This window comes from Myripristis murdjan, chromosome 6, assembly GCF_902150065.1.
Source record: "Myripristis murdjan chromosome 6, fMyrMur1.1, whole genome shotgun sequence".
NCBI classification, from domain to species: Eukaryota; Metazoa; Chordata; class Actinopteri; order Holocentriformes; family Holocentridae; genus Myripristis; species Myripristis murdjan.
Genome location: NC_043985.1, coordinates 22,114,923 through 22,126,358, shown reverse-complemented (window position 1 = coordinate 22,126,358; position 11,436 = coordinate 22,114,923). Strand labels below are relative to the sequence as shown.

Sequence of the window (11,436 nt, the reverse complement as noted above, 5' to 3'; positions counted from 1 at the left end):
ACATAAGTATCACAGCCTAATATGATAGTCGCTTAATATATATACAAGACAACACATTGCATTTTTTTTTTCATTCTCACTCATTCATTGTCATTAATGAATTCATTCAGTCATTCACATCCCATCATAACCCATTACTAGGCTGCGGTTTCCAGCACTGAATACAATACAATTCAAGTAGCTTTATTTTAATACTTAAATGAAACAGTTTTAACAGTTTTTCTATCCAGGATGTAACTTTTGTATAAAGTCATGACGTTACCCCCTCCGGTACAGTAGGTGGCGGTATGCACCTTAAACGTTGCTTTGTAGTGCTCCAGTAAAACCAAGGAAGAAGAAGAAGAGGTAAACGATTTTGTAGATGGCTGCCTCCACATGTAAACATGCGATGAACTAATCTTACCGTTATGCCAAAGTTAAGCCGATTCAGACACACGCATTCACTTCACCGTACACTTGTGTTATATTGATATTAGGAGGCGAACTGGTAAGACGGTGTTATTAAGGCATTTGTTTGTGAGTTAGGTCGTGTTTCCAAGCCGGGGAGCCTAGCATTAGCTAGCCAGGCAGCAAAGTTTGAGAGCCATGCCTCCACCGCCGACTCTGTTCGTTCGCTCTCTGCCAACATCGGCTTCTAATGAACGTCTTCTGGAAATATTCTCCGAAATTGGTCCTATAAAGCAATGCTTCGTGGTCAACGAGAAAGGTCAGTCACCCAGACTCGTGAAGCTGCTCGCTTTAATTCAGGCAAATGCGTGTTATCAACATAAATCACCCATTTTCATGTCTATTTCCACAGGCACAGACAAATGTCGAGGGTTTGGCTATGTCACATATTCCATGGAGGAAGATGCACAGCGAGCAATCAAGGAAATCAGAGAATACGACGGACAGAGGATATCCTTGTCAGTCGCAAAGAAGAAAATAAACGACAAGAAGAAAACGGGTAGGCCTGTGTTTGAGTGCATTTTCAAAAGTCACCACTCAAGACTAGTGAATGTCAGGGTGATAACCACAGCTCCGTGTTCTGGGTCTGTTTTCCATTCAGCCCCAAAGGATCCAGCCCCAGCAGCACCGGAGGGGAATGAGAGGAAAGCCAAAGGGATCCGGAAGAACACGCTGAAATCTAGACTTATCATCAGGAACCTCAGTTTTAAGGTATGCTGCCTGCATGCTGCAAGCTTTAAATGTGTTAAGCATGTTTTCATCACCTTCTCGATACTTGAGGTGTAGAGTGTGACGGTTTGTTTTGTGTCAAAGTGCTCCGAGGAGGATCTGAAGCAGACGTTTGCCAAGTTTGGAACAGTCCTGGAGGCCAAAATCCCCCTCAAACCTGGTAATAATAATAATAATAATAATAATAATAATAATAATGTTAAAAAAATCTACAACACACACACATATATATTGGATGTAGAAGTCATCAGTGTAATATTTTGAATCGGCTGACTGCTCTCTCCCCCTGTTTTGGCATTTCTTTGATGGAATAGATGGAAAAATGCGAGGATTTGCATTCGTCCTGTTTAAGAATGTGTGTGAGGCAGGGAGAGCACTGAACGCTATGAACCTGAAGGAGATCAAAGGTTAGTGAGTGAGACATTTCTACTACTGTGGTATTCGTAAGAAATGTTGGTCACTGTTATTTCAAATGCCTCATTTTGAAAAATGAACCTATGTAACTTATGTATAGTGAGGTAGTGATCTATGGATGTCTGAATTGTTGTCGTTTCATTCATAGGGCGACAGGTCGCAGTTGACTGGGCTGTGCCTAAGGACAAATTTGTTGCCACACAGCCGCCTCCCAGCACAGGTAATGGCAGCAATGTACACATGCTTGTGTTAATATTTACCTTTTTACTTTCTTTTTAATTTCCACAACAAATCAGATACATGATTCATACATGCAGCAGTAGAAAATCATTTGAGTTGTGCCGTGGGCATTTGAATGTGTTTATATATCAAGAGACAACCATTACAACTAACACTTGGGTTTTGTTTGCACTGTAGGGCCTAAGAAAACAGAGAAGGCAACTGCAGGACAGCCACACACAGACAGTGATTCTGAAGAAGAAGAAGAAGAAGAAAAAGAGGATGGAGGACAAAAGAAACAAGCAGCACCTCCGACAAAAAAGTATGAATCTCAAGTGTAATTATCTCAGTTGACACACTTTTAAAACTGGCTAACAGTTTTGCAACCATCCCATCCACAGGATTAGTTCTAAACCAGCAGCGCAACAGATGAAGAAGTCCCAATTAGAAGATGAAGATGATAGTGAAGATGACAGCGAGGAGGAGGAGGATGATGATGATGATGATGAAGATGAAGTAGAAGAGAGGGAGGATGCTGAGTCCCAGGAGGGAGAAGACAATGATGAGAGTAGCCTTGAATCAGATGATGATCACGATGAGGATGATGATGATGAGGAGGACGAGGAGTTGGAAGAAGAATTGGGTATAAATTGTATAACTTAAAATTTATTTTCACATGAGATGCACTTTTTTTTCATGCTTAAAAATGTTTTTTTGCACCACTCTTGCTTTGGCTTGTTTTTTACCAATTTATCTCCTCAGAGCGCAAGAAAACCCAAAAGAAACTTCTCCCGTCAGATGTAAAAGAGGGCAGAACGGTCTTCATCAGGTTTGCAGTTTTACACCCTTCATCTCATTTTCAAGTCTGCTCTCATTCACCTCACTGTGCCCTCTTTTACACTCTTTTTCTTCTCTTGACTCATCATTTTATCATCTCGTGAACTTGTTTGTGCCTCCTCCTTCCTTGCTCATTCAGGAACCTGTCCTTTGACACTGAAGAAGAAGGCCTTGAGGAGGTTCTTCTGCAGTATGGAGAACTTAACTACATCAAGATTGTTCTGCACCCAGACACAGACCACTCAAAAGGTCTGTCAGCAGTGCTTGAATGAAACAGATTTCTCTCTCTCTTGTTTCAGAGAATAGGTTGACAATTTTCGGGGGGTTTGTTATTTTCCCAGGTTGTGCATTTGCCCAGTTTAAGAGTAAAGAAGCTGCAGACAAGTGCATTGCTGCTGCACAGGATGAGGCAGAGGTAAGATGCAGCATGATTAATATTAATTTTTACACTATCATTCATTAACAATATGCCAGTGTATTTGTCATTTTTATGTACTTAAGTATTGTGTCTTTGCTCCTTTTGGTTGTCATATTAAATACAATGCACTTGCTTGCTAAGTTGTAATGTTTGTTTGTCGATTCAGAGTGGCGGTATCCGCGTAGATGGTAGAAAACTGCTGATAGTGGCAGCTGTGAGCAGGGAGGACGCTTCCAAGCTCAAGGTGAAGAAGGTGAAAGTAGAAACAGGCACCAGGAACCTGTACCTGGCCAGGGAGGGATGTAAGTAAAGTAAACTCAACACTATATTTACTTTTGACAGTCTCTGTTCCTCTTCTATTTACCCTTCTCAATTCTCTCCCACTTTTGTGTTTCTGCAATGAAATGCATTTCTGTCAAAGGTATGGTAACAGAAAAGAAAAACTTGAATGCAATATGGATGTGAATAGTAGTCCAGTTTTCCAGCAATAATTAAATTCTGATGGAAATGGATCTCATTTTTACCTCAGAAAAGAATCACCAAAGTCCTCTTTTTAGCCAAGCAAGACTTCAAATCAATAACAGTATCCTGATCAATTTGCAAGGTCATATCTGGCTTGTTAGGCCAGTATTGAAATATCAGGGTAAGTCAGTTCCCAGAAGTCCAGTTGCTGACGTCATATTATTTCCAGTGAATATGTGCTGCTGCAGATCTGTGGACTGTCAGTCACAACACCACTTTCCTTTTATATTTAATTGTCTTCCCATTCTTATCACCCTCTCTTAGTAATCCGTGCTGGAACCAAGGCTGCAGAGGGCGTGCCAGCCGCAGACATGGCCAAGAGAGCCAGAGTGAGCTGCTTTTCTCATTTCTAGTTTTCTAACTGTTTTAACTGGTTTCCTGTTACTATCACTTAAAGGTCTCCTGTATTGACTCCTGTATTTTGATGTTGCTTTTTTTGTTTAGTTTGAAGAAGTCAAGAGGAACAAGCTTCGGGACATAAATGTGTTTGTGTCAAAGACCCGGCTGTGTGTCCATAACCTCCCCAAGTCAGTGGACAACAAAAAACTAAAAGCGCTCTGCCTTCAGGCCGCGAAAGGACAAAAAGGAGTCTTCATCACTGAGGTGAGGGACAGCATGGCACACAGGTAGACGTTCCATTAAAGCCATCAATATCGGCTAACTTGTCTTCAGCCCATAATAGCTCTGATAAACATGCCGTCTTGTGAAAGTGACATTAAGCTGTCACAGAATGAGACATCGATCTCTGTAGCCACTAGGGGGTAGTGTTGTCCTCTGTCTCAATATTGCACTGTGTGTTCCTGCAGTATGTGATGTGAGTACCTGCTGTTTCCCTCCACAGTGCAGGGTGATGTATGATAAGAAGCCGGAGAAGGGCCAGGTGTTGGGACAGTCACTAGGTTATGGATTTGTCCAGTTCCGGGATCATGAGCATGCTCTCAGCGCACTTCGCCATCTCAACAACAACCCTGACGTCTTCGGCCCACACAAGGTGGGTTTCTGCATCAGCATGCTTCAGGGTTGTAATCATTCACAGGAAAGATATGTCAAGGACAGCTTTAGTTTGGCTCTGTCAATGTAGTGTTTATTTACTCTTGAAACTTTTAGACTTAAAGGTACATTCAGTGGAATTGTAGTGTTATTATGTTGAATATGGATGTAACTTAGAAGCAGGTCTGCTGGATGGGCAGTTTATTGCCACTTTCAGTTTTGTATATATTGAGGGTGGTTGGACATGGTCTGTGTTTCAGTTTTAGAGAATACAGCTTTATGTTACATTTTGATGGGTATTTTTTTTTATACATTTGTTTTGGCAAACTGTTTTATTCAGTTAACATTGTATACTTATTTCTTCAACCAGCTGTTGCGTTAACTGATGCATCTGTTTTTTTTTGTTTTTTTTTTCATTCTGCAGAGGCCTATTGTTGAGTTCTCCCTGGAGGATGGAAGGAAGCTCAAAATAAAGGAAATGCGCCGACAAAAAAGCAAGGTGAATTTGCATGTGTGATACATGTATGGTACTTAGAACCTCTACTGCAGGGCTATTCAACTTCAATAGCAAGGGGGCCAAATATGAAAATCAATGGGGGTACAGGGGCCACATACAATATTTTGTCAATTAATGACTATGCCCGTCTTGTAATGCCGCTTCAGGTTGTCTTTCTTCATCACAGGTAATTTCAGCATCAACTTTATGTTATTGTTTTTTTTTCTTTTTTCTTTTTTTGGGCTTTGACAGAGACATTTTGAAGCTTGAAACGCAACATGAGATAACATAAAGATGCATCCAAGACATACAGGAAATGGTTCTGATGTCTCAAAAAAAACCTCCAGATAATGTAGCAAGCTGAGCTACAATACAGTGACAACATGTAGCTTAACTACATCAAAGCTACTTTTTTTTTTTTTTTTTTAACATCGAACCAACTTCGTTTCAAGTCATTGCTATATTAGTGATCAATAAATGTCAGTCAAACATAGTCAGGCAAAAAAGTTCAGTTCAATAGTTGATGAAACTGTGCTCTCTCTGCTTTTACTGCTACAAACCATGGCAACAAAAACACGACATGCTTCACATAATAACAAAAAGCAGGTGGTGTGTATATGCTAATGTGGGGGAAATGTGTATGTATGTTAGTGAGTGTGTGTCTGTCTGTGTGTGTGTGTGTGTGTGTGTGTATGAGTGAGTGAGTGAGTGAGTGAGTGAGTAAGTGAGTGTGTGCACACCTGTGTTTGCATGTCTGTTAAAATTAGGGCACATTTGGAGGACAAAGTGTAAATGACCTTAAAACTGAATAACTTGGTTTAAACCACAGGAGCAAAAGAAGAAACCCTGCTTTCAAAAAAGAGCTGTGTCTGGCCCGCGGGCCACTAGCTGAATAGGCCTGCTCTACTGTATTCATTTTGAAAAAAAAGTTAGATTTCAAAATTCAAGTATTCCTGTGTGCATTTTTTTTTTCTAGGAGATTTTCAGGAAGAGGGCTTCAAAAGGAGGCGTGAAGTCTCAGTCCCAGACACCTGGAGATGGCACCGGCCCTAAGACAGGTGGAGCTAAAAAGCAACCACCAGAGGGGTCAAGAAAAGAAAAAAGTATGAAAAGTATTTTGTTCTTCCCCAACTCTTATAGTTTATATCCAGTTTTACAAACACATTAAAGGAGGGGGCAGCAATTCCGATTGTTTGTTGATATTTGAAATCAACAGCCAGGTTTTCCATCCCCTCCCCTCCTCTGCTCCGTGTCCTGGGCAGGGGCACAAACCCACCGTGTTACTGATTGCCTGGAATAGTGTGTCATGTGGCCCGGTCCAAGCTACTCCAAGCTACCATTAGCTCAAATCGTGAGCCAGTATTCAATATCTCTAAAACTGATCATTTGCATGTCATTTTGTTTTTCCCCCCAAATTTGCTGGTATTCAATATTTGCCCTCAAAATTTTGTTCTTGGCAAGGCACAAACGCCTAAGAAACACTATTTAGTTTGTGGGAGGCCAAAACTCTCCAGTAAACCCATATTGATGATGATGATGATACTTCCTCCAATACTACTACTACTACTACTACTGCTACTAATAGTAATAGCAATAGTAATAGTAATGATAATAACAAAATGTCACATTAGAATCGGTTCAGATACAAGCCATTAATCAACCTGATATTTCAGTGTAACCTTGCATTGCTGTTTGTGCTTGTTGTTTTTGTTCCATTTGTTTATGACACATTTAAAAATGATGGTTCTAACTGACCACTGACCTTATGTGTTGCTGGTGCATCACTTTTATGTTAGAGTTGATGATTCCAGCAAAATGGGCTGATGTCAGATACATGAGCATGCTGTACCAGCATGTCTTTACTGTACATGAACCATTTTGAAAGAGGAACAAAATGTAATAATTAAAAAAAAACAAAAAAACATTTAGGAACACTGTTAGAGTGAGGGAAAAATAATATTACTGTTGTCATACAGTTGGCTGGAATATTGAGTTTAGTTGTTAGTTAAAAGTAAGTTAAGAGGTCTTTTAAATTAAACACATTTCTGGTTTGCATTGACATTATTCTTTTCCGACTCCTTCTTCCCTTCTTCTCTGCTTCTCTGTGCTGTGTGGATCAGCCCCCGTCCAGAATCAGAAGTCAAACAAACACTTTTCTGGCTTCCGGACAAACCCCGAGGTGGAACACACAGAGCTGGAAGATGGAAAGAAACGGAAGAAGGTTCTGCCCTTGCCCTCTCACCGGGGACCCAAGATCAGGTACAATTAATGTTAATTATTACTTTTTCCAATGTTTTATTGTCTAGTAGTCAGTGCACTTCACACAGTGCTTAAAATGTTAAATTCACAATCCAGAGTTGAGTTTGCCATCTACATTTTGAGGATATTCATATATGATCTCCAACATTTACACTTACAGATGGAAAGTGAAGCTTTTGTAAAAGTTTGCGACTAGTGCTAACTTACTTATTTTAACTGGAAATGTTCATTTTACTCCACTGACGACCAATATTTCGAATGTATGACTGTCCTTTACAGCTTTGAAATCGATGAAAAAAATCATTTTCAAAGCAATGATGTGGCAGTGATTCAGCAGTGAACATCATACAGCAGGTTCAGATTGTGAACTTCTGTCTTGTGCAGAATGCGTGATAAAGGACGGCAACACGCCCCGCCGCCCAAGAATCTCAGGACCGGACACGGCAGGAAGGAGCGACAGGGTCGACAGATGATGCAAAAACCCACACAGTCCAAAACTCCGGTACATAAATTGTCTGTTGTATGACCACTCATATGTAATGTGGGCCTAGATTTTTTTAATTTTTTTTTTTATTTTTATATTTGTGGGAATTGGAAATATAAAATAAAGGACTGGACCAAAGCAGGACACAAGATTACCCTGCCAGTGTGTCACCAAAGGCACAACACATCTACACATTGTTTATTTGTGTTAGTGTGAAATTTGATGCTTTGTCGCCACCAAGTAAAACTGCAAGTAGATGAGACGAGATGAAATGCACTAGAATATTACAATAAAGCGGAGTAGAATATTAACTTACAGTGATAATGAAACTGTGTCAACCCTATGTCAGAAGGAGACATCTTGGCCAAGGATTATTTGAGTGATTCCTGAATTTGACTCTTAGCCATGAGATATATGTAGGCCTAAATACTTTTGTACCACTACATGAGTGACAGATACATGCAGGCCATCTGAGTGCAGCGTACAAACAACTGGACAGCATTTCTATCAGCCTATCTTAATGCATGAATTTTTCCGTTTCACAGGTAGTGGAGAATTTTCTGAAATTTCTGAAAGGCAACAAAGCTAACATGAGAATATAAGTGGTGGATAAAACAAACAAACAAAACAACAACAACAACAAAAAGTGGTTTTGATGGGAATCTAGAAATGGGGGAGGTGGCGGTGTGATATTGGTGTTTTTTTTTTTTTTTCTTAGTATTTTCCTTTTTTGTGGCAAAACTACTTTTAACGGAAATACTTTGTATTATATGTTTGTACTGAGAGTAATGGATCCCATCTGTGACAGTCACAGCAGCCCTGTTACGCAACTCTCTCTTTGTTTGTTTTTTCTAGAAGGTTAAGGCAACAAAGAAGCACTTCAGGAGCAGAGATCAAGACCGTTTTGACAGTCTGGTGGAGCAGTACAAGAGGAAACTCATGAGAAACAACGACAAGACGGCCACTATCAGAAGAAACAAGTGGTTTGACAGTTAACTGTGTGTGTGTGTGTGTGTGTGTGTGTGTGTGTGTGTGTGTGTGTGTGTGTGTGTGTGTGTGAGGGAGAGAGAGAGAGAGAGAGAGCAGTCTGCAGGATTTACAGTAAGTACACATGTAGAGTTTGTGATCATTAAGGCTTCATGTGTACAACTATTGGAACAGGGGCCCACTGTATTGATATTTTAGAATAAATAAAAGTCGCTTAATGCTTCTGTTAAATTAACATCCATTTTGTTTTGGACTTTATTTAATGCTCGTGCAAAACTGTACTTGTCTTTGTTGTCATTTACACTCATTGAGTTCATTTTTCATATTTTCATTCTCATACTTTTTTCTTTATTCAGTGCATACTAAAGTTTATTTCCCTGAAACAAAGTGAATATAAAGTTGTTGTTTCAAGTTGTTGTAAATGAGACTTTTTTTTTAATGAAATATTAAAAAAATGATTGAATTAATATTTCATTGTGTATTAAATGCAAAGTTGTTGCCCATGTGATTTGCATGTGTGTGTGTCTGTGTGTGTTATTTTATTGTGCCAGTTGCCAGTGTATGGGCTTTCTTAGAGTAGTTTGTAATGTAGTTTGTAAGTTAATCATAAACTAATGACATTTGAAAAAAAAAACTCCCACGTGTGAACCATGAATGTGCATCTGCTGCCCTTCAAGAACACCCACATGACATTGTATTAACTTGGACTACGTGCAGTATTTCCTGCAGCCCTTCACCTTATTTGCTGCTGCCTCCCACTCACCACTACCACCCATTGCACTACTTCACCGATACACTCAGATATTACAAAAAATACTTTTATTTTAGTTAAATAGACCTGCATACACATTTTTATCCAATGGGTACAAAACACAATATCCACTGTACAAAAATATAAATAGATTGCATACCAGCAGTACTCTATTATGGAAAGGCTGATGCTATTGCACTAAAGAACAATACTGAGGCTCTTCACTCTGCTATTTTCTCCTCAGTTTTCATCCAAAAACATCTGCTTTTCTTGGCATGTTTTGAGCTGGGTTTCAGGAATCTGAGGATGACATCACTGCTCACAGTGACGTCTCCTGGCTGTGGACAGTCTTACTCAGCTGATTCCTAGTGAGTAAATTAATACGTGTCCTCATCTTTCACTGTGTCGCTTCTTTGCCCTGAAACTTGAGCCCCGAGTTGTTGACAAAGTAGTGGTTCATTTTGCCAGTTAAATAGCAGCTGATAAATCTTACGGTGTGCAAAGCATAGATTAATCTGTATGTAAACACTTCTGGAAATTTACACAGTTGCTGCCAACATTCATGTGAAAAAACAGTAAAAGGTTTTTTACAAAATACGTTTTTGGTAAATATATAAATAAATATATAAATATTGCAAAATTAAGGGAAAAAAAGCTCTAAAATAGACTACAAAAATTTCAAGACGGGCAATGCTGAATAATAAGTCATTTTTTTTTTTTTTTTTTGCATTGCCCATCACAACTTTGCCTAAATTCATTCATTCATTGCGGCCAAGTCCGTGGCGAACAATTTAAAAAATGCATCTTTGTTCAATCAACAAGTCTCAAGACGATCCAGGTTCTTCAGCAGCTGGTTGAGGAACTCCTTCAGTCCCATGACGGCCTCAATGCTCACAGTGTGGATATATTCTTTGCGGCTCTGCAGCTCAGCCAGCCGCCCCTGCACCGGGGGCTTCGGCCGCTGCTCGGTGCAGAGTCCCTGCTTCCAGTGATCGAGGTATCCTCTCAGCGAAGAGACCTCCTGCTTCAGCTGGGGAAGCCCATCGAGGGTGTCAGAGAGCAGGCTCTCGTAGCCCTCTAGAACCATCACTATGGAGTAAAGTCCATCCACGTTATCTGTAGGTGGGCTCAATGTCAGACCCATGGGGACCTGCAGCAAGAGACAGGATATGATTCATTCAAAGGCATGAACACTTGAGATTCTTTGCAGAGTATGTTAGGGCAAACCTAATCTAAATTTTACCTGAAAGTCTCTTTCTATCTTGTACACCAGCTGTTCAGCGTTCAGTTTGATTTTAGACCTCATGGTGACTATGTCCCCTGGTAGAGGAGCTGCTGTCCCTGCACTGAAAATCTGCAGCAGAGAGAGCAAGAAGAGGGCCATGGTGTTGTCCATATTTCTAGTATGTCGGGGATGCACTGGTATTTCTAGAAGAAAGACATAGGATATGTTTAGAGATCACATAGTGCATGTAATTGCTATTTCATGTTGACTCATTTATTATTCTTCATTTGTACTATCAGTTCTCAGTTGATGGTCAGCTTACTAAGTCTGCAGGCATGACTTCAGTTCTACATGTCATCATTTCACACACTTCAGCTTCCGTCCAGTAATTTACGCAGAATGTTTGTTTATGCCAGTCAATATTTGGGGAAAAACACACCTGTGAATTTCTGACTGTGTAATCGGTACAAAGATCACTGACTTAAGCTAACATTATTTGCCACCCCTGCACTCCCAGTTTCTGATACATGGTGTGCGAAGAACAGACTGAAGGCTCTTTTACTTAAACTAAATCATAAAAAAAGAGTACAACCATTTGGCTGAGATTCACTGGAGCTACAACACAGTCTGAATGCAGAGGAGCAAAAGTTCTTTGAAA

General features: G+C 40.0%; 2 protein-coding genes across 6 annotated transcripts; one reads left to right on the top strand and one right to left on the bottom strand.

The window, feature by feature from the left end:
• The first annotated feature begins 324 nt into the window (after positions 1 to 324).
• Positions 325 to 9,316, top strand: rbm28 (RNA binding motif protein 28). 5 transcript variants are annotated; one of them, XM_030054337.1, is made up of 21 exons: positions 326 to 706; positions 800 to 946; positions 1,049 to 1,158; positions 1,261 to 1,336; positions 1,491 to 1,583; positions 1,739 to 1,810; positions 2,008 to 2,131; positions 2,211 to 2,452; positions 2,572 to 2,638; positions 2,786 to 2,895; positions 2,988 to 3,061; positions 3,231 to 3,366; positions 3,851 to 3,915; positions 4,031 to 4,189; positions 4,428 to 4,577; positions 5,001 to 5,075; positions 6,049 to 6,175; positions 7,193 to 7,331; positions 7,716 to 7,833; positions 8,671 to 8,812; positions 8,847 to 9,316. In XM_030054337.1, exons 1-20 carry the CDS (start codon positions 586 to 588, stop codon positions 8,809 to 8,811), a joined length of 2,346 nt encoding a protein of 781 aa, XP_029910197.1. In that variant the 5' UTR covers positions 326 to 585; the 3' UTR covers position 8,812; positions 8,847 to 9,316. The 5 variants fall into 5 exon arrangements, with proteins under 5 accessions (XP_029910201.1, XP_029910197.1, XP_029910200.1 ...); XM_030054340.1 differs by having other exon boundaries at positions 8,671 to 8,819; positions 8,854 to 9,316; XM_030054339.1 differs by having other exon boundaries at positions 8,671 to 8,841; positions 8,877 to 9,316.
• A 1,051-nt stretch (positions 9,317 to 10,367) lies between these two features.
• Positions 10,368 to 10,949, bottom strand: LOC115360920 (leptin-like). The gene is made up of 2 exons (XM_030054104.1): positions 10,797 to 10,949; positions 10,368 to 10,703 (listed from the first exon to the last, which is right to left on the bottom strand). The coding sequence occupies exons 1-2, from the start codon at positions 10,947 to 10,949 to the stop codon at positions 10,368 to 10,370; spliced, it is 489 nt and encodes a 162-aa protein (XP_029909964.1).
• Between the last annotated feature and the right edge of the window lie 487 nt (positions 10,950 to 11,436).